The sequence below is a fragment of the Cladosporium halotolerans genome (genome assembly GCF_011745625.1).
Source record: "Cladosporium halotolerans strain TM138-S3 chromosome Unknown Sca1, whole genome shotgun sequence".
NCBI lineage: Eukaryota > Fungi > Ascomycota > Dothideomycetes > Cladosporiales > Cladosporiaceae > Cladosporium > Cladosporium halotolerans.
The window spans coordinates 717,964-739,176 of NW_027191452.1; the positions used below are offsets into that span (position 1 = coordinate 717,964).

A 21,213-nucleotide genomic window follows, 5' to 3' on the forward strand; every position below is an offset into this window, starting at 1 on the left:
ACTTGATGATCGACATGTCATTGGTTACAGCAAATCTTCAGAAACACATATGCTAACATGATTAAACAGTCCATTTTATTCTTTTCTTCATTAGCTCAATCATACTTCTTTTGTACAGTAGTCATACACCCGCTTCTTCACGCGTGAAAGCGATTTTCGTACACTCCCTAGCTCTATCTCCTCTTCTTCGGCCTGTGACTGGGATCGCGCCCGTGCTTGTCAACCCTTCTTTCCGGCTTGGGTGGCACGAAAGGCACGTTCTTCAGCGACGCCTCCACGAGGCGAATCATGTACCCATCGACATGTCCCTCGCGATTCTTCGTGACATCATCTTCTTCGTCCTCACCGCCAGTCGCGCCTGGTGTAGGCGGCACGGACGGCCCTTTGCTCGAGGCATCGGCAAACTCGTCCGCATCCAACTGCTGCTCTTCCTTGCGAGCCTGTTGTGCAGCTTGCACGTCCTCCTTGTCTTCGACAGACTCGATCGTCTTTGCGATCGCCTTGTCGCCACCAGACAGGAAGCGGTCGATGGCGGCAGAAACGTCATCGGAGTCCTCGCCTTGCGCTTCGGATTTGGGTCGTCCGTCGTAGTCTGTCGTGAAGCGACCGTCTTGAATGACTGCCTGATCCAGCAAAGACTTCTGATTCGCGCGACGCAGGATGTTCTCTTCGACAGTCTTCTCGCTCACCATCTTGAAGACCTCGACGTCACGCACCTGGCCGATACGGTGGGCGCGGTCCATGCACTGCTTGTCCATCTGCGGGTTCCAGTCGAGATCGAAGAAGATGACGGAGCTGGCGCCAGTCAAGTTGAGACCCACACCACCTGCGCGGGAAGACAGGATCATGCATTGGTACTTCGACTCCGGATGGTTGAACTCGGTAGTGATGAACTGGCGGCGCTCAGGGCCAGTGCTACCGTCGAGGCGCAAGTACGTAAGGCCAAGCAAGTTCAGGAACCTCTCCAGAATGTCGAGAGCGTGAGTCATCTGCGTGAAGATGAGGCACCTAGATCCCTTGGCTTGCAACTCGCGGAGGAGTATAGTCAGGCGTTGAAGCTTGCCGCTGTCGTATACCAGGAGACGAGAGTCAGGGAATACAATGCTGGTGCGCACACGCGCCTCGTGCGCAAAGTCCGACTCGAATGGGTACGTCGTGTTCGCGCGAATCAGCTTCTGTGTCTTCTGTGGAACCACATAGTTGAGGATAGGCGACGTTGCTTCCGGTGTGCAGAAAGCAAAGCGAGTGAGAGTGTCTTGGAACCTCGATCCATACTGCTCCAGCGTTGGAACGCTTCGCTGTACCAACGTACTGGTGGATTGCAAGCGATCGAAAGCACGCTCTGCTTGCATAAACTCCGCTGGAGTGACCCTCGCGTCTGCGTTAGGAGTAAGCATAGAGAGCTTGCCTAGTACGGAGCAGCCTAGAGACGCCCTCGTGCCTCTGACCGTGAGGACCTCTCTCAGATCAGAGCCATAGATGGGTGCTCTCGAGAACGTCTCTTCAGAGAACGAGATGGCGTCACGGATCTGCGACAGCCTGCCTTGGCGTTGGCGGAAACGCTGATAAGCCTGACAACCAGAGATCGTTGAAAAGTCGTGTTCTGCTGGACCTAGGCTTTTCTGCAGCTCCACGACCTGTCGGCGAAGGTGCTGTGCGCCAGAGAGTTGCTTCGAGCGACGAGCGAGATATTTACCGAGTGCCTCATTGCAGGTGACCATGAAGCTACGTGGGGTTTCCTGGCGAACGCCCAGTAGATCTCTGATGAGCTTCTCCTTAATGGCAAACGGCTCGAGCGGGCTTTGGGCCATCGCAAAACTCGTCTGGATCGGTCGAGGATCGAACAAATCAGGGTGGTTACACACACGGCGAAGAGACAGCAGTACTCGTCCGGCCGACACAGCGTTGCCCTGCTTGAGCTTGGCTTTCGTATCGGCAAGGCCCATGTAATCTTGATAGAGCTCACGCTGCCTTTTAGAAAGTTTGCAGACCACGGTATGTTCCGTCTTTTTCGGGAGGTCCTTTTCCACCTCAGATTTGAGACGCCGAAGCATGAAAGGTCGCAGAGACATGTGCAATTGGCCCACGACACGAGATGCTTCCTCGGATAGAGTCTGCACGCCCCGGTCAAAGATCTCTTTGACTGGCTCCTTCCAGTTGGTGAGGAACTCTTCGAGCGTGCCGTGGTGCGCAGCGTCATCCTCATCGCCAGCGGCAAGGAACGTAAGCAAAGACCAAAGCTCAGTCAAAGAGTTCTGCAAGGGCGTGCCCGTCAAGAGTAGGCGGGCTCTGGTACGCAGTCGAATGAGAACCTGGAATCGCTGGCTGTTGAAGTTGCGAATGTTGTGGGCCTCGTCCAGGATCATGTAATGCCATTTCACGTTGCGGAGGGCGTTGATATCCTTCAAAGCAATGTTGTAGGATGTGATGACCACATTGTAGCCACGCCTATCTCTTTGGTCGTGGTGGGGATCGTTCACCCAGCCTCGGCGCTTCGCCAGACGTTCTTCGGTCGTACCGTAGTAGCCAAGAACACGGAAACCTGGTAGGAACTTCTGAAACTCGGTCACCCAGTTGAGGATCACGGAAGTCGGCACAATGACCAAGTGAGTGTCCCAAACTCCGTGCTGCTCAGCCAAGTAGGCGAGGAGAGCGATCGTCTGGATTGTCTTGCCGAGGCCCATTTCGTCGGCGAGAATGCCGTTCGTCTTATTGCGATACAGAGATGCAAGCCAGTCCAGACCTGCTTGCTGATAAGAACGAAGATCGCCACGTAGCAGGGTAGGCTGCGGAACTTGTTGCTTGCCCAGCGCGTCTGATCGGCTTTGGGACGCTGGCGTGCCTGGAGCTGGTGAGTCGAGATGCGAGTAGTTCGCCTTCAGCGGCTCAGTGCCTTCAGCAGCTCGGTCGGGAGTTGGCTCAGCCATATCTGTGTCTTGGTCCTGTGTCGTCACTGCGTGAAGACCTGGGTCCCCAGTATTGGTTTCGACAGCACTCGTTCCAGCGTTGGCCGCCGCAGATGTCGTGTCAACTTCGCGTTCCTCATCCCCGTTGTTCTCTTCAGCACTCGTGACGGGAGTGGGTAGGCCAAGAGCCTTCTTCTCCTTCGCAGAAAAGAGGGCCCACAGGCTGTTTGAGTGACCAGGATCTTCGCTCGATTCCGACTGTTCGTCTTCATCGTCAGTGCCTTGATCACCATCGCCGTCTGAATCGTCCATGTCTTCGTCTGAATCGTAATCTTCAGAATCCATGTCTGTTGACTCATCAGAGGATAAGCCGTCATCTGAACGCTGTTCTTGTCCTAGAAGTACACCATCAGATCCGCGCTGTTTGCGTTCCTCTTCAGCGACCTCAGTATCTGTACCATCGACTACTTCCGACTCGGCGGGATCGTCCTTTGCAGTTTCAGCATCCATGGGCGAGTCCGAAGCTTTCATTTGGGAGACTTCGCCCTGAGCGTCTCCCTCTTTTGGCCGCTCGTCATCAGATTCTTCTGCAACAGTTTCATCACCGCTCACGCTATCTCGATCGTCTTCGGAGAGCTCGTGGGGTCCATCAGTAGCGCGCTCATGCGAGTCATCTTCACGCTGAGCGAGGTATGCGGCCAGCGCGTCCTGATCCATCTCACCTTCCTCTTCATCGTCGTTCGCCGAAGCGGCCTCACTTGATGAGTCAGACATATTCTCCTCGCTATCCTCATCGTCCTCTGAACCACTGCCTTCATCGCTGGTGGAGACGTCGCCAGTGCTGTCTTCGTCGAACATGTCCACATCGCTGCCTGCTTCTCCTCTTTGCCGCGCGACCATATTCTGACTCCATTCGAGCTGCTTGTTCAGGCGCTCTTGACGTTTGACTTCCTGCTCTGCCTCCCATTGCTCTCGTCTGCGGTCGTCGACGTATTTCTGTACCATCTCCCACTTCGCCCGCATGTCCGTAGCAACTTGCCTCGCGATGAGCCTGAACATCTTGTCCGCCTCAGCTCTGAGATCCTCCTCGGTAGGCCCGCGTTTCGTTTTCCAGTAGTCCAATGCTTCGTATGCCAGCTTCTTCGCGATTTGACGATGGTTCTGTTTTTCCCGGAGCTGCAAATGACGAAGGTACAACGCATGCTGGACGAGATGATCCTGGTGCCCGTATTGTGAAGGTGGCTCCCGCTGCACGTAGTCCTCTCGGTAGATGCTGCAAACGTCTTCGCTCAGGGGTTTGCCTGGTTGAGCAGCATCTAGCAGCCGTTGCCTCATCACAGCCTCTTGCTCAGCAGCTTTCTGGTAGCGAATGGCGAACTCGTCTCGGGACGGTGGGCCGCGCTCATTCTCGGAGTATGGCTGTTGTTGCTCCTTCAGTTCAAAATCCTCGATGAGCTGGTAGAGGTTGCGACGAGGTGGTCGAGGTGGTGAAGGTGGAATGGCATTCGGATGAGGAGGAACTACGGGAGCGGAGTTGCTCTGGCGGCGAAGCTTCAGTCTCAGGCCTGGTCGCGTGGCTTCTGGAGATTGACGCGCATCGATGTTCCCACGGCGCTTGCGTTGCGTAGTCGGCGATGACGGACGACGCGGTGTCGCGGTGTCCGCTGCTTCACGTTTCCGCTTCCCCTCTAACTGTCCCTGCACAACGTCATCCGAGGGTTCCAGAGACTGAGCAGGCTCTGGCTCAGTGATTTTTGTCTTGAAGTCTTCGGATCCCACTGTGTCTCTAGGCCCGCGCGAAGATCGTAATGATTCCCTCGTAGATTTCCTAGTGGGTGCAGTCGCAGCAGCTTTTGCGCTTGGTTTGCCCTTGACCGTGACATTCTGCTCGCTTTTTGCCAATTTGTCTACAGTTTTCTTCGTTCTCGGACTCACGCGCTTCGGCTGTGGTGTATCGCCCAATTCCTTGTTAACCCGCCCACTCTTTCTCTTGCCATCTACTTGTATAGTAGTCGGTCCCTGCGCGGCAAATTTCTTCCAAGGCGGACTCGGTGGCCGAGACTGCGAAGTTGCCCGGCTGTCGCTGCGCACGCGACCACCCTCGCTCTCACTCGCTATCGGGGTATTGCTTCCTGTGCCGAATCGAGCCGAAACGCGACGACCATCTGCCGTTTTCATTGTCGAAGTCTCCGCGGTAGGGAATTGCCATGGTGGAGAAGGGGCGCGCTTGCGCTTCTTCTCGAGTTTCGTCTTGACCTCTGGGGTGGCCACCTCGGTTGCCTGGGACTCTCTGCGTTTCGTACTTGGCTGAGGTGCTGGGCGTAGTGTAGTCGAGGTCTCGGGGCCTTCATTAACCGTCATGTCCCCATTCTCCACGCTATTCACTCCATTTGACATTTCCTCCTTGATGCCTGCAGGGCCGATCGCGTCGACCGAGGGTGATTCAACATTATCTTGGGGTGCCCCAGCAACGGAATCGTCGCCTGTTGATGGAAACGCGTCGAAAAGTTCGTGTTTCGATTCCGCCGGCCGGTTTTCCTCCAAGGTTGGAGGTTGTGTCGCGGGCATCAACGTGGCCTGGACCCCTCAACCGTCATCGAGCCGATCGTAAAAATTCACCAGAACGTCGTCAAAGGTAGTCGAGACCGCGCTGTTTATCGTGATGTTGCGGGATTTGTGCTGCGAAGGACCGTTGTTGAGTTATGCTGCCGTGAAGGAGATGCGCCCGCAAATGTGGTTGCACTTCTCGTAATCTCCTCTCCACATCACGCTCGCTCGACTCGCCGCTGCCCGCTTGGCAGTCCGTGCGTCGAAGCCGACGCTCGACTGCGACGACCGCATGCCATGCAGCCAACCTTAGGCGCGCATTGAGAGCTCAGAACTCCCCAGATCCCCCCAATACACACCCGAGGAGCACCATACACTATGGCCTCGGCCTTCAAGGTTCTGCGCGTCGCGCAGCGCGCCCCCATTGTGCGCCAAACCCAGGTCTCTCGCATCGCTTCCGCCCTTCCTCGCAGCTATGCCACAGCCACTATCCGCGAGGCCACCCCCGACAAGAGCGCCAGCCAGGTCGAGCAGGCCAGCGAGGATCTCTCTGGTAGCGACCCCAACATGGACCCGATGCAGAACGGCAACTACCCGGACCCGTCCAAGACCTCCGCCCTCGCATTGAAGAGGCAGTTCAGAGATCCGCACGCGGAGTGGTGGGACCCGCAAGAGAGGAGGAACTACGGCGAGCCGGTGCACGAGGTGAGCAGGGAATGCGATTTACAATGAGGGCGAAAGCAATGGCTGACTGAAGCCGCAGGACAATGATATCCTTGGCATCTTCTCTCCGGAGTCTTACACCCACGTTACTCCCGCCTGGGGCGGTGTGCTCTTTGTAAACTCTTTCCACGCTATGGGCATGAACAGAAGAAATGGCTAACTTTCTCAGGGCACTTTTGTCGCTGCTTTCTGTGGCGTGCTCACCATCATTGGCGCTTACTACCCGGACAGGCCCTCCGCGCCTCGCACATTCCCTGGTGGTCTGGAAGCAGAGCTCGGCGGACCTAAGGCCGTGAGAGCACGCAGCGCTGAAGATGAGCTGTAGATGGGTCTCGTTCAAGATGCGCGACTGGGAAATCTCTTTTGTACGCTGTAAATATCAAGCAAGCGCATTACTGAACACAAAAACACCACGACCTCACAAGTCTCATCTCAAGTTCAACCCGAACGAGACAGTAATCATTGGCCTGGCTGCGAACTTTTGGAAGCAGTCGGCTCTCGCGCCGTCTGATCACGCACACCTAGCAAGACTTGTGGGTCGATAGCTTGAGCGATCCAGCAGTGAGTTCTATCACTAAATGGTCATATGCCTGATATGAAATTGATACCTACACTGCAATATCAGATTGTGGTTCATATCAAATTCGGATTGTACAGCTGGACCACTCGCAATCCGTCGCAAGCTCTGCAATTCCAGTGATTGCGGATAACATCGGCATTAAGAGTGAGCACATCCTCAGCACCAATTCCAGTAATGCACAATTTCGCGAACATCGAAGTCATCTAGTCGCTACACATGACACTACGCATACACTGAAGCGACCAATCATCGCTGTGCATTGGATCTCACTGCCCCAATGCCGGTGTTAAATTGGGACTATAGGCTGCCATGACCAGATCTTAGTCAATTATAAGACTGCGGGGTCCTCCACACACATCGGGCACTATGAAAATGAGCCATCGAGCTGTGAGCTCTCAGCTTTGTTAACACAGCCCGAATCCATTGCTTAGCAATCCATAATCCTATGCACTGCCACTTTGAGCCGGCTTGAGATTTGGCATGCATTCGCGGAAGATTTTCATTGCCCTGGTACGAGGGCTGTGCTCTAACGCCGACAAAACCACGTGCGTGCAGTTGCTGGTCAGGAGGCACCGTACCAAAGTTCCGCAATGCCTGATGTAGTCGCCTGAGGTCGGAGAATTGCCCCAAGCATACTCGCTTGATTCCAGCTTATACAAATCCCATGTCCCAGCACGTAAGCTGAGTGCTCCCGCCGAGATTCGACTAGTCTTCTAGAAGCCCCCTGCAGCCAGGCAGCATGGAAGGGTCTTCAAGGCGTGAGCCGGTGGACGAGGAATGGTGACATCAGACTTCTTCCGACAGCCCGTCTTACTGTCTTTATGGAATGCCTGCAATCGATCATCAAATGAGCATCACCGGCGTGTCGCAGGATTCACTCATCTGCAGATCGTGCACGCTAATGAAGTCATCTCGGCTTTCCGGCGTGGAGTGCCTAGGCTGAATGGAGGCGATGAAGCGCGCATGGCGCAGTCGCCTCCTGCCCACGCTTCTCTTTGTTTGGCATTTCCGCCACCAGCGCCAACGTACATAAGCAAGTCTCCGCGCGCGTTGCGGCCTCAGTCAGCGCATCTATACAAAGTCCATTCACCAGGTGCCACGTTCCACTGCGTCAGACTTGGATATTTCGGACCTTCAACGCCCAGATTCGCATTTTACCCTGTCGCGACAGATCCACAGCCATGCGATTTCCACAGACATTCCTCTATCTCCTGACCTTTGTCACCGCGATCCAGGCACTCGCCGTGCCCGCGGCTTTCAACTCTCTGGTTGAGTCCGGCACAGAGCTATACAAGCGCAAAGGTGGAGGAGGTGGTAGAGGCGGAGGCGGAGGTAGTAGCAGCAGCGGCGGCAGAAGTGGTTCAGGAAGCTCAGGAAGTTCCGGCAGCCGCGGCAGCAGTGTCTCTTCCGGCTCTGGCACACCTCGATCGTTCGGCGGCGGTGCCTATTACGGCGGAGGAGCAGCGCAGCCATACCGCGCCGGTTCGACCGGTGGCTGGAGGGGGCCGGCGCCCTTCTTGCTCGGCGCAGGCGCTCTCGCGTTGTTCCCTGGTCTCTGGCTCTACGGCGCGTACGCATACCGCTATGACGACAATAACGGAAGGCGGACATACTACAACGAGACCAGCGACCGCAACGAGACGAGGCCGGTCGAGTGTCTTTGCGCGCAGTACCAGCAGTGCGGCTGCGCGCAGACCGACGACCAGATGTACCTGAACCAGGTCGCCAACAACCAGACTCTTTCGTCTGTCAAAAACGGCACGCTTTGTAAGTTCCTTGTGCATCTTCTGCCAATGGTTCGAGACTAACACATTTCTCCAGACATCAACGGCACGTTGAGCAACGATACTGTCGCTCCTGGCACTGAGTCTACTAGTGCAGCTGGCAGCATGGGTCAAAAGCTTTTCGAAGCCGCCGGATACTGGCCTGTTGTCGCCGGTGTTGCTTATACGATGTGGTTCTTGTAATCCAATTGACTTGGACTGCTAGGACGAGCAATTGCGCTCATCTTTTGGAACGATTTGTCACGACGCGTTACATTCTACGATACCCGGGTTTCTGTGGATGGGCATATTTCGTATACACCAGTTGATTAATAGACGCCGCTACTGTGCATAGTCAAGGCGCCTCTTGAGAGACAAATGGAATATTATTCGATCTTGTACATAAAACTCCCACATGATGTTTGTCAAAGTTCGGAAGTCGAAGGACGTGCTTGGACACAACGTATCGCGGTGCGTCCGATTCCCAACGCATCCCGAAAAAAATATTTTCCGGCTGTTACATGTTTCTCATGCACACAACGGACTCATTCTGCTCGCTGTCAGAACACGCTAAAGCATGTTCATTCAGCCATACATCAACGATCAACGCTGGACAGCTTCAAGCCCCACCTCTCTCCACAACTTCCGGTGACTTCATATCAACAGACTATGAGCTCAGTGTCGGATTTGAGAAAACCAACGTAGACGATCGATGCGGTCGATGCGCCGGCAGTAGGTAGTCGTCGGGCCTTTATCTCCCTGCTCTTCTCTCGCACACAGGTAGGCCTTCTGTCCTCAACAACCGCAAAACACCGATTCGCACCAACCCCCCAAAAAAAAGACCCCCATCCCGATCCTCTCCAATCCGAACCACACCACCGAGAACCATGGCCCGTAAGCCCCCCACCTCCTCTCCCCCTCCCCCCAATCCCGCTGGCCCCCCTAACACGCCAACCCAACGCAGACCTTCCCTCCAACCCCTTCCCCTCCCTCACCCTCCCCTCCACCTCCGGCACCCCCGTCTCCCCCTCGACCCTCTCGGGCCTCAGCATCCTCTTCCCCACCAGCTCAGAGCGCACCACGACCTCCTTCCGCTCCGCCGCCGACCGCCTCCTCTCCAACGGCGTCAGCCACGTCTTCGGCGTCGCCGCCGCGTCCTCCTCTCCCTCCGCCCAGCAGCAAGTCAAGGAAAGCCTCGGCCTGCCGTTCCAGCTGCTCAGCGACGAAAAGGGGGAATTGAAGCAAGCGCTGGGCGGCTTCGAGGGCACGCTGGCGGTCGAGGACGGGGTGGTCGTGCAGGTTTGGGAGGGGGAGGGGGCAGGCGCGGAGGAGTTGCTGGGGTGGTTGGAGGGGCGGGTGGGGAGGGAGGGGCTGAGCACGAGGGCCGAGGCGGACATGTTGGAGAATATGACGGGGAGGTGAGGTTTGGTCTCGGCGATTGACGACGACGGAACGAAAGCGACTGCCACTGGGCCGCTGCGCCTTTGGAGGAGTGCTTTGAAGGGGTCTCGTTGGGGGTGAAATGGAAGCGGGAGACCGGGCGGCGCCTGCGTGTGGAAGGGAAGCATGGGTTTAAAAAAAATGCAACTCGTCGATTGAAGGCCGTTAAGCAGGCAGCAAATGGTATCTCGGCCCTTCCTATATTCATCCGATAAAACTCCTTTTCCGAAGGCGGGTCTGTCCCTCGTGTTTCCCATGCAAAAGCCAAGAAAGAAAAAAAAAAGAAAAAAATCCCATCAATTCCATGAAAAGCATCTAGTCGATCGTCATCCGATTCTGTATCTGCCCGAGCGGATGCGCGGGGCCCTGGAAGTCATTCGCGCCGCCGTAGGGCGAGACTTTGGGGTCTTCTGGGCTCTCCAGCTTCCGCCTTTGGATGTGCGGCTTGAGGCCCTTGTTGAAGTTTCGTGTGCACAAGCATGCCGTTACGATGGTAGCGATGAGCAGCAGGATCGTGATGACGGCGAAGACGGTGAGAGCCTTGCGGGCGGGGAGGTATTCGTTGACCTTGGCCATGTCGCCCGTGTCGTACATTCTGACGAGCTTGAAGATGAAGTAGGCCATGGCGGCGAAGTAGACGACGACCATGATGGCTTGGCCGTAGTAGGATTCGCGGCGGGTGACGAAGGCGGCGAAGAAGAGGAAGCAGACGGTGATGGGGACGGCGACGATGGTGAGGTAGAACTCAAAGTCGGTGAAGTTAGAACCGACGATGACCAGGAACTGCACCGTGAACGCGAGGAAGAAGAAGAAATCGAACTTGAGGAGGGCGATGTAGATCTGAGCGTGAGGTTAGCGACATTACCTGGATACAACAGCATGGAGTACACTCACCTGGAATGTCAGGTATCGCCGCTTGAGCCTCAAATCCGCGGAGATGTTCTTGTAGATGGTCCATGCGAACTCGCGGTAAAGCTTCCAGGCGACTCCGCTGAGCAGAATGGTACCCAAGGCGATGACACAGGGACACGCGAGAAGGAACCAGTAAATCTTGTCCCAGATGTTCAAACTGATCTGCGCTTGTCCCCCACCGGGAGGATAAAGCAGGGTGTCAATGGCTTCCTTGACCTGGGTCATTTGCACACCAGAGTAGATGAGCATGCCGGCATTGTAAAGGCAGAGCCCGATGACTTGAATTGTGTTCTTCGCGCGCAGCGCATCATACACCAGGACCAGCTGGTACAAGAAGCCGAAGATGAACAGAGCCAAGTATGTCGGGATGGAATGTGACGCGCTCGTTCCTTTGGAATTCGGTTGTAGGCTGACTTCGAACTGGCCAAAGACGTATCCTTCGATTGCCAGGGCGATGATGGCTTGGAAGACGGCGACAAGCGCAAAGGTCCAGGTCCATGGAGAGTTGGGCAGCCACATCATGCTCCTCCAGCAGCTGCGCCGCTGAGCATTTCCAGACGAAGTGGGCAGGCCCTCACGGTCGTGGTAGCCACCGGGCGGGTTGTACAGGTTGCGGCGGTCCTCGATGCTGAAAGAGCCGCTGTGGAGGGGCTTGTACGATTCACCAGCTCCAGCCCCGAGGAGCGAGGTGCGGTACTGGCGTTTTGGTGAAGCTATTTTGGCGGTTGTGGGAAGGCCGCTCAAGGGCGACCAAGCGCGCGGTGAGAGAGTGGAAGGGCGTGATGGTGCGACAAGGCCAGCGAATGCTGCAGGCAAAGCGTGGGAAGTCGGGACGGGTCAGGCGCGGCCGGTGCGACAGGGCTGAAGGAGGGTTGGGGGCGGAGGCGCAAGTGGGCGGCGACGGGTGAGGATTGGCGGCGCGAGGCAGAGGCAGCGAATGAGCGTGGGGCGGAGGAGTGCTGCGGCGGTTGCGGGCACACGACAGGCGCGACGACGAGTCGTCTGGGAGCGAGGGTGGCAGTGGTGACAGTAGGTAGTGACAGCGGTGGAGGTGGTGGTGTGAAGGGCTGGAGAGCAGCGTGCGGCCTGGCCGGCGTGCGAGGTCGAGACTCGCGGCGTTTCACACCTGTCGGCCTAGGGCAGCTCGGGCAGGGTTGGCTCGTCAGCTGCGACTTGGCGGGGAAGCTGAAGGCCGCTCGGCCGCTGGGCAAAGTACCTGAGAGAGGAGGCCTGGCAACTCAGGCACGGAGGATGGGCAGACGCGGGTAGAGGCCTGGCAACTCAGGCACGCAGGGTGGCAGACGCAGGTGTCAGGGTCTGCTGGGTCTGCCGGGTCTGCCGGGTCTGCCGGGTCTGCCGCACTTCCGAGGCGCGTGAGCTGCGTGGGCTGCAGCTGGAGTGCAGCAGCGCGGCGGGAGATCGGAGGATGGCAGGACGGCGCTCGATTGCCCTCGATTGCGCTGAGATCCAGGGGTGTGCGTGTCTTGGGAAAAGGTAAGTTGTGCCTGAGGTTGGTGTAAGGTCAGGTACGCAGGTGGCATTCCTGTTATTTTTGTAGCACTCGTCGTGCATGTCACCCGGCCAGCTCTGACACCGTATAGGACACGATCACTCGCCCTGCTGGCACCCGCTCGCCTGTCCCGTGCTCCGCCCCCCGACCTCCACCTTCTAATCGCACGCCGTCGCCCGTCGGCTGTCTTGCTGTCGCTCGCCCGTCTCCGTGTCTGGGCTGTGCTCTGCTCGCGTGCTGGCGTGCTGCACAGCGTGTCCACGCTAGCGCTTGCGAAAAAATCTCCCTCGTACGCGTGCAACACCGACTTCCGACACCTCTTCCTCTCCCACAACCATCCCCCGGCAGCTCCATCGTGCATGCTGGGGCCAGTCTCAAGGGTATGTGACCGTTACTTTCATTTCTTCCTTGTTGCTCTCCCCAACCACGTGATGACAGTAATCTAACAAGAGAACCGTTGCGAATGACCTTGCTTCGGCAGGCGGATGATCGCACATAGACCAATTTTCTGATCTATTCATCTCCCACAATTTTGTGCAGCTTGGCTCAACGAACACCAGCTAACGCACAATCTAGTCAATGTCGACCGTGTCTCAGAACGCTGTGCGCCGGCTACGGCCCTACCTCTTCCACGGCTTCAAGCAATCCCAACGCATTGCTTGCGCGCGAACCTTCACGCGTTCTTCTGTAGTCTCGCAAGTAGAAGCTTCGAAAAATGTTATTACACATGACTACGAGAAGCGGCTGGCCCAGCTTGATGGCTACAAGCCGCGTGATGAATGGTACCCTCGCCTGGCTCTTCACTCCCACCCAGAGCGGATGCCGGTAGCGAGCTTCCAGCAAGAGTATGGCCGACTGGGCAACGACGAGACGTGTGACGATACCCGGAGAATCACTGGTACGATGTTGCGTTGAATCCAAGCAAGCGCTGGTCGCTGATAGGCAAGGTAGGCAAAGTGCAGTCTGTTCGTTCCGCTGGCTCCAAGCTGGTGTTCCTTGATGTAAAAGACGGAGACCACACCCTGCAAGTTGTCGTGCAGCTGAAGCACGTTGAGGCATCTGGTAGCAGTGTCGCGGATCTGAAGACTCTGGCAAAGGTCGCGCGCAAGGGTGACTGGTTCTCTTCGGTTGGCCGACCTCATCGAACAGCGAGGGGCCAACTCTCACTTCTCGCTACCGAGCTGCCCGTTCTCATGTCGCCATCTTTGCACCAGATCCCCGAAACCCTGGACGACCCAGAGACACGCGCCCTTCACCGCCATGTAGACATGCTGGCCAATCCTGCCGCCGTACAGACCCTCCGCGTGAGGCACATTGTCGAGCGAGCCATTCACGATTTCCTCGACTCCAAAGACTTCGTCAAAGTCAACACGCCCATCCTCCAGGCAGGTGCCGGCGGAGCCGTCGCACGACCCTTCGAGACCGAAGCCACCGAGATGGAAGGCCAGCCCCTCAACCTCCGCATCGCCCCCGAACTTTGGCTGAAGCGTCTCATCGTCGGCGGGATGGACCGCGTGTACGAACTCGGCCCCGTCTTCCGCAACGAAGGCGTCGACGCCACGCACAACCCAGAGTTCACCATCTGCGAGTTTTACGCCGCGCAAGCCTCCCTGACGGACCTCATGCGCTGGACCGAGTCCCTCCTCCGCCACATCCAGCGCGCCCTCGACCCCCACCTCGCCAACCTCACCGCCCTCACCTCCGAACCCCTCGCCCTCTCCTCCCCCTTCCAAACCCTCGAATTCATCCCCTCCCTCGAATCCGCCCTCTCCCGCCCCCTTCCCCCTCTCACCTCCCCAACCGCCCACTCCGACCTCCTCTCCCTCTTCAGCGCCCTCTCCCTCCCCCTCCCCTCCAAGCCCACCCTCCCCCGCCTCCTCGACGCCCTCGCAGCAACCTACCTCGAACCCCTCTGCACCAACCCCACCTTCATCACAAACCACCCCGCCGCCCTCTCCCCGCTCAGCAAACACTACACCTGCCCCTCCACAGGCCAGCTCATCTCCGCGCGCGCCGAGCTCTTCATCGCCAGCCGCGAGATCGCCAACATGTACGAGGAGGAGAACTCGCCGTTCGCGCAGCGGGCGAAGTTCGAGGCGCAGCTGGCGTTTCAGGCCGTGGATGGCGAGGGGGACGGCAGGAAGACGGTCGACGAGAGTTATTTGCAGGCGCTGGAGTGGGGCCTGCCGCCGACGGGGGGCTGGGGGTGTGGCGTTGATCGGTTGGTGATGTTGTTTTCGGGACGGGGGAGGTTGGGCGATGTGTTGGCTTTTGGGGGGTTGAGGAATGTTGTTGGGGTTGGGAGGAGGTGATGTTGGACGCGAGACGACGACTTTGTACGATACTTTTTCATTACATGTATGTATTAAAGCGAAGAAACTCGCGTTGTTAAGTCTCGTCTCCTTCACGTCAGTGTGGCTGAAGCTAGACGTGTGAATTCGATTCGATGGCTCCGGATGGCAACGATCGTCTTCCAGAGTGTCCCTGTAGCTAATGCAAAACTCCCCTCGCTATGGCTCGAAGATCGTGCACGCGAGGACACCGTCGTCGTTCGTCCGGGCACATGGTGCGTCCATAGACAAGCGAGAAACGGCTAGGGACCGGAATGCGGAGAGGACCCGCCTCCGCACTGGACGCTCGGCTTCACATGTCAACCCTCGGTCACTCGAGGGCAGCTTAGCACATGTCACTGACGCTCACGCGTCTCTTCTGGCTGTAACGCCTCGCCCACACTCCATGTTACACGCCTCTACGAATCGACATCAACATCCATGATACACCAGCGCATTCCACCGTAGCCACTGCGGCCCTCACTGCGGCCCCCACCTACATACACCAAGATGGCCGCCCAATCCACCCTGCGCAAGTCGCCCTCCGACCGCTTCTCAGAAACCTTCGACTACTTCTACAACCGCCTCGCCGCCCGCCTGGACAAGCTGCAACGCCGCGGCCCCCTCTCCTCCCGAACCGCCCGCCTCGTCGCGACCCTCGCGCTCTCCCTCGCGATCATCACAGCCAGCTACGGCGGCTACAAGACGTACAGCCGGCGCAAAGCCGACCGCGAGACCGGAAGGCGCCTGGTGAGGCGCAACAGCGGCCTGCGGGGCAAGGACGGCAGCCGCACGATCTTCGTGCCGTACAAGGACTCCACGAGCCGCGTGACGATCTTCCCGACGAAGAAGACGACCTTCGACGCGCACCGCCGGCTCTTCCTCGCCTCCTCCGGACAGGCGGGCGACAAGTATGACCCGGCGACGATGGGCCCGCCGCCGACGGGCATCAAGCCCGGGCTGAACGTCGCGTTCCTGCACCAGTTTCTGAGCCTGATGAATGTCATGGTGCCGCGGTGGAGGTCGAAGGAGGCCGGGCTGCTGACGACGCATGCGGTGTTTCTGCTCGCGAGGACGTATCTGTCGCTGGTGGTTGCGAGGTTGGACGGAGAGATTGTGCGGGATCTTGTCGCTGGGAAGGGGAAGGCGTTTCTTCTGGGCATCTGCAAGTGGCTTGCCATCGGGTCTGTGAGCTCTTACACCAACAGCATGATCAAGTTTCTGCAGTCGAAGATCAGCATCGCGTTCCGGACGCGGCTGACGCGGTACGTGCATGATCTGTACCTGGGCCATGATCTGGCGTATTACAAGTTGCACAATCTGGATGGCGGAATCGGACAGGGAGCGGACCAGTTCATCACCCAAGATTTGACGCTGTTCTGTGACAGCGCTGCTTCGTTGTACAGTTCGTTGGGGAAACCTCTGGTGGACATATTCACTTTCAACTTCCAGCTTTACCACTCGCTCGGACCGTTTGCCTTGACTGGACTTCTGGCCACTTACTTCGGAACTGCGACGCTGCTACGGAAACTCAGCCCGCCTTTCGGAAAGCTAAAAGCGATGGAAGGCCGGAAAGAGGGCGACTTTCGGGCTCTCCACGCACGTTTGATTGCCAACGCGGAAGAAGTCGCTTTCTACAACGGAGGCGCGACAGAGCACGTTCTGCTCGACAAAAGCTTCAAGGAGTTGAAGACCTGGGTCGAGAACATCTACAAGATCCGCGTGGGCTACAACATCTTGGAGGACTTCCTGCTCAAGTACAGCTGGTCTGCCTTCGGCTACATCATCACGTCTCTGCCGGTCTTCCTCCCCGTGATCGGGGAATTGACTCCAGCGCCAAGGTCTCAATCCTCGCCCGAGCCCGCAGTTGAGGTTGGCAGCCGGAGCAAGAGTCAGAATCAGAGCGACGGCCGAATGAAGCAGTTCATCACGAACAAGAGACTCATGCTCAACCTCGCCGACGCGGGAAGCCGTATGATGTACAGCATCAAGGACCTGTCGGAACTGGCCGGGTACACCAGCCGTGTGTACACCCTGATCAGCACTCTGCACCGGGTGCACGCCAAGGCATATGCGGCGCCCAGGTATCAGCACGCTGAGCTCTACAGCCTTGCCAGCATCGAGGGGACCCTGCACCGCGGCTTCGATGGGGTTCGCTTGGAGGACGTCCCTGTCGTCGCCCCGGCGTTGTATCCCATGGGTGGCGAGGAGCTGATTGAGAATATCTCGTTCATAGTGGGTCCGGGCGACCACCTCCTCATCACTGGGCCCAACGGCGCTGGTAAGTCTGCGGTGGCGAGGATCGTTGCAGGCCTGTGGCCGACGTACCGCGGCCTCACCTCTCGGCCCCGCCAAAACGGGCAGGACGGGATCATGTTCCTCCCCCAGCGGCCGTACCTGAGCCCCGGGACTTTACGGGACCAGGTCATCTACCCGCACACGGAAATGGACATGCGCGACGCCGGACGGCGAGAAAGCGAACTGCAGAGCATCCTCGAGCAGGCCAAGCTCGGATATCTAACTGATAGAGAAGGCGGCTGGGATACCCGGAAGGAGTGGAAAGACGTGCTGAGCGGCGGCGAGAAGCAGCGCATGGGCATCGCGCGCCTGCTGTACCACGAGCCTCGCTTCGCCTTCATCGACGAGGGCACCAGCGCCGTGAGCTCAGACGTCGAGGGCCTGCTCTACGAGCGGGCCAAAGGCAAAGGAATCAGTAAGTCTAGTCTTTCTCGTCCCATCCGGTCCCCACACCGCGCGCAGTGCTCGGCGCCCAGCTAACAACGCGCCGCACAGCTCTAATCACAATCTCCACCCGCGCCTCGCTCAAGCGCTACCACTCGTACACGCTGACGCTGGGCTTGGGCGAGGACGCCAACGAGTACGAGTTCCTGCGGGTTGGGACGGCGAGCGAGAAGGACAGCGTGGAGAAGGAGTTGCAGGAGCTCCGGGAGTGCTTGGCGCAGGTTGACTCGTGGAAGGCGAGGAGGCAGGAGATTGAGGAGGAGCTGGGGGAGGTGTGGGTGAGGACGGGAGAAAGCGGAGCATGAGAGTTGTGGGACGCCCGACGGCGTGTATGGGGTTTTCTGGAGAGGCGATCCGGCTAGTTTGGGGTGCGTGAAGGGCTAATTATTGCACGGACTGACCGAGGGCGGGAGATCCATAGCCGTACTTTTTTACTATCCGTCTCGCGTATGCAGTCACACGTGCCCGTCGAGGTGAAGACCGGTTTTGTTGTCTGAGAACGTAAGCAGACCTCACCGTGATATCCGGACTCAGTAACCGGCTTGCGCGCAATTGGCGCCGGGAAACAAGACAGACAAGACAGCGCCACCAAGCACCTTGAACACGCCACTCCGAGAGCCTCATCGTTGTGTCACCAAGCCTCGCGCGGCACATGACGAACCGCTCTTCGCTCGTCCAGAACTCCGGTCAAGTCACACGCGCCGCTACGTCAACGCCCAGCGCCGTTTGATTCATTCGCGACCCGGGATTCTCCAGCTGCCAGGCAAACAAACGCGGTGTCTCACCGCCGGCGGAGGCAGCCACAGTGGGCCATCGCCCTTCTCGCATCCCGTATGTCACCGTAGCCCACGCCTCCACAAAGCCTCTCCGCGCCCCTTGGAACTGCCGTTCTCGTCTCGTGCCCGCCAAGCGCCCAAGGAACTCGCGTGGCCCCGTAGCGCAGCATCTCCTCAGCCGGATCAGGCCTGGGCGAAGACAGCCCGGGTGGGAGAGAGGTTATATTTCATATCCTGGCGCACCAGGCGCGCTGGGAAGGCACGGAGGACGGCGGACCCGCGCACGCCGCCAAACTTAAGCGACGCTAAGGTCTCCAAGCACGCTTGGGGCATGCTTGCCCCAGTCGCCGACCCGCCTTAGCGCACTGGCACGCCCCAATGCAACCCGCACGCAGGTCGGATAGCCTTCGCCGCATGCGCGCATCGGGTAATGACCGGCGGCCGGAGAGCAGGCGCTAGGTGGGCGTTAGCCGGCGTTTGCAACTCAACTCGCTGTGGGGCGGACGATGTCCGGTGCTTTGAGATCGCGCGCGCCGTTTGACCCAATGATCTCCAGCCCACGCGAGGTTTTCGTGCGTGCGTGAGCCCGGGCACTGGAGAAAACCGGACTACTCCGCGGGGTGCGCCCACATAGTCTGGAGGTCTGGGGGAGAAACCGTGGCCGCACGGCCCATCCTTTGAAGTTTCGTCTTCAAATGCAATCCCGAGAGGAGTGGTGTGTTGGAGCAGTGCCCGAAGGGAGGGGGCCAGCCTGGGCGTGCCAGGTGACGCCCGGTCAAGACATTATGGATCCGTATTGCATTGGCGGGTGGCACGTTATATAAGTTTCTCGTGTAACCCTCGTTCTCCATGTCTCTGTCCCCCAGAAACGCCGATTGTCCCACTTTGATCTTTTGAGCAGCGCGTTGAGCCGTGTTGTCGACCTCATTGCTGCATAGGGAAGACCCGCCCTCGTTTATTCATTCGGTGATCCTCACACCTCGTCGTCGCCATGGCTGGTGGTGCGGCCCTCAACATCTTCCGCATGGGCAAGAGCGGTTTGCCCAAGCAAGTCCTGAACCGTCATCTCTGGCTTGCCGTCCTTACCTTCGGTCTCATGGGCGCTGCTCGTGGTGTCGATGAAGGCCTGATTACCGGTATCTTCAACACCGATGTGTTCAAGCGCAGCCTCGGGCTTGACGAGCTCGATTCTGGCGCCCTTGCTGGTGTCAAGGGCAACGTCTCGTCCATGGTCCAGCTTGGCTCTATTCCTGGTGCTCTCCTCGCTTTCTTCGCCTGCGATTGGTTTGGTCGTGTCTGGGCTACTCGTCAGCTTTGCGTCGTCTGGCTCATCGGCATCGCCATCTTCATGGGCAACAACGGTCACATGGAGCTTGTGTACTTCGGCCGCTTCCTCGCTGGTATCGGAATTGGCGAGACCGTCGTCGTCGGTCCGGTGTACTTGAGTGAAATCTCCCCTGCGCCGATTCGTGGTCTGTGCACCTGCGCCTTCACAGGGTCTGTTTACCTTGGAATCCTGATCGCGTACTTCGCCAACTACGGCACCCAGATCAACGACTCGATCTCCGACACGCCCACGCGATGGCTCCTGCCGACGTCTGTGCATCTCATGTTCGGCGTCGTTATTCTCTTCGCTTCCCTGTTCGCCATCGAGTCGCCCAGATACCTCGTCCGCGCCGGCAAGCGCGACCAGGCCCTCGCCAACCTGGCCAAGCTCCGCGGCATGGAGCCTTCTGATCCCTACGTTGCTGAGGAGTTCGCTGGCATCGAATACTCCTTCCAGGAAGAGCAAGAGGCGACATCCGGCATGGGTTGGAAAGGCATGTGCCGCGAAATCTTCTGCATCAAGCGCAACTCCTACCGCCTGTTTCTCACCAACCTCGCTCAGCTTCTGGCTTGCTGGTCCGGCGGATCCTCTATCACTGTCTACGCAGCGGACCTGTTCAAGATCGTCGGCATCACCGGTCAGGAGGCGTCACTGCTGTCGACCGCGATCTTCGGCGTGGTCAAGTTCGTCGCCGCGGTCGTTTGCGCGCTCTTCCTGGTGGACACTCTGGGCCGCAAACGCTCCCTCATCATCGGCATCGCGCTCCAGACAATCGCTATGTTCTACGTCGCCATATTCCTGAACATTGTCCCCATTGCCAAGGACGAGGACTACACACCTTCCGCGTCGGAGTCGAAGGCCTCCACGGGCGCAATTGCCATGATATATCTCTCTGGCGTGGGCTGGGCCCTCGGCTGGAACTCGGGCCAGTATCTGCTTAGTTCAGAGCTTTTCCCACTGCGTATTCGTGCTGTATGCTCGTCGATAACGATGGGAAGTATGTTGATTCCCAGCCCTCAAACGAAGCGACTTAGAACGTTTCGGAGCAAGCGCGCGAAAGCGCGGACGCCCCGGATTTCGGGGCTTCCCGCCGCGCTCCCGGCGTCTCTCAACCAATGATCTCACGCTAACGCTCTCGAATAGTGCACTTCATCGGCCAGTACACCACCAACAAAGCCCTCCCGAACATGCTCCTCATCGAAGACGGCCTCACCCCCTCAGGCACATTCTACTTCTTCGGCGTCATTAGCATCATCGGCGCCGTTTGGGTCTGGCTCTGCATCCCCGAAGCCGCCGGCCGCAGCCTCGAGAGCGTCGACAAGCTCTTCGACCTGCCCTGGTACAAGATCGGCCTGCACGGCCGCAAGGTCGCCGAGGCGTACGACCGCGAGGTGGAGAATCTGCGCGCCCAGGAGAAGCTCGAGAAGGAGCCCGAGGTCAGCTACAGGGAGGCTGCTTAGATGTTATGACCAAGGGTGCTGCGACACGATATATACGACGATACTTTGCTCTGACGATGATGGCTGCGCGGAGCCGCAGTCATCGAGCAATGAATATAAAGATACTTCTCTCGTTCATCCTGCGCCCTGCAAGCTATCAATGTTTCACTTGAAGAGCACCAAACGGTCTCCTGCACGCATTATCGCAAGGCCATTGG

At 58.1% G+C, this 21,213-nt stretch overlaps 8 protein-coding genes across 8 annotated transcripts; 6 read left to right on the forward strand and 2 right to left on the reverse strand.

Moving 5' to 3' along the window:
* Window positions 1–173: 173 nt before the first annotated feature.
* Window positions 174–5,303, reverse strand: WHR41_00278 (uncharacterized protein; the record flags this gene model as incomplete). Its single annotated transcript, XM_069368884.1, has 1 exon — window positions 174–5,303. The coding sequence occupies one exon, from the start codon at window positions 5,301–5,303 to the stop codon at window positions 174–176; it is 5,130 nt and encodes a 1,709-aa protein (XP_069234090.1).
* A 454-nt stretch (window positions 5,304–5,757) lies between these two features.
* WHR41_00279 (uncharacterized protein) lies at window positions 5,758–6,711 on the forward strand. The gene is made up of 3 exons (XM_069368885.1): window positions 5,758–6,158; window positions 6,217–6,291; window positions 6,346–6,711. Exons 1-3 carry the CDS (start codon window positions 5,832–5,834, stop codon window positions 6,499–6,501), a joined length of 558 nt encoding a protein of 185 aa, XP_069234089.1. The 5' UTR covers window positions 5,758–5,831; the 3' UTR covers window positions 6,502–6,711.
* Window positions 6,712–7,598: 887 nt separating this feature from the next.
* Window positions 7,599–8,927, forward strand: WHR41_00280 (uncharacterized protein). Its single transcript, XM_069368886.1, has 2 exons — window positions 7,599–8,523; window positions 8,578–8,927. Exons 1-2 carry the CDS (start codon window positions 7,938–7,940, stop codon window positions 8,721–8,723), a joined length of 732 nt encoding a protein of 243 aa, XP_069233909.1. The 5' UTR covers window positions 7,599–7,937; the 3' UTR covers window positions 8,724–8,927.
* Window positions 8,928–9,406: 479 nt separating this feature from the next.
* On the forward strand, window positions 9,407–9,941 carry WHR41_00281 (uncharacterized protein; the record flags this gene model as incomplete). The annotated part of the gene is made up of 2 exons (XM_069368887.1): window positions 9,407–9,413; window positions 9,484–9,941. 2 exons carry the CDS (start codon window positions 9,407–9,409, stop codon window positions 9,939–9,941), a joined length of 465 nt encoding a protein of 154 aa, XP_069233910.1.
* A 333-nt stretch (window positions 9,942–10,274) lies between these two features.
* On the reverse strand, window positions 10,275–11,809 carry WHR41_00282 (uncharacterized protein; the record flags this gene model as incomplete). The annotated part of the gene is made up of 2 exons (XM_069368888.1): window positions 10,854–11,809; window positions 10,275–10,799 (listed from the first exon to the last, which is right to left on the reverse strand). The coding sequence occupies exons 1-2, from the start codon at window positions 11,391–11,393 to the stop codon at window positions 10,275–10,277; spliced, it is 1,065 nt and encodes a 354-aa protein (XP_069233911.1). The 5' UTR covers window positions 11,394–11,809.
* A 931-nt stretch (window positions 11,810–12,740) lies between these two features.
* WHR41_00283 (uncharacterized protein) lies at window positions 12,741–14,693 on the forward strand (the record flags this gene model as incomplete). The annotated part of the gene is made up of 3 exons (XM_069368889.1): window positions 12,741–12,761; window positions 12,958–13,279; window positions 13,333–14,693. The coding sequence occupies 3 exons, from the start codon at window positions 12,741–12,743 to the stop codon at window positions 14,691–14,693; spliced, it is 1,704 nt and encodes a 567-aa protein (XP_069233912.1).
* A 377-nt stretch (window positions 14,694–15,070) lies between these two features.
* WHR41_00284 (uncharacterized protein) lies at window positions 15,071–18,029 on the forward strand. The gene is made up of 2 exons (XM_069368890.1): window positions 15,071–17,424; window positions 17,505–18,029. Exons 1-2 carry the CDS (start codon window positions 15,222–15,224, stop codon window positions 17,756–17,758), a joined length of 2,457 nt encoding a protein of 818 aa, XP_069233905.1. The 5' UTR covers window positions 15,071–15,221; the 3' UTR covers window positions 17,759–18,029.
* A 1,030-nt stretch (window positions 18,030–19,059) lies between these two features.
* Window positions 19,060–21,133, forward strand: WHR41_00285 (uncharacterized protein). Its single transcript, XM_069368891.1, has 2 exons — window positions 19,060–20,553; window positions 20,700–21,133. Exons 1-2 carry the CDS (start codon window positions 19,221–19,223, stop codon window positions 21,014–21,016), a joined length of 1,650 nt encoding a protein of 549 aa, XP_069233906.1. The 5' UTR covers window positions 19,060–19,220; the 3' UTR covers window positions 21,017–21,133.
* The last annotated feature ends 80 nt before the right edge of the window (window positions 21,134–21,213 follow it).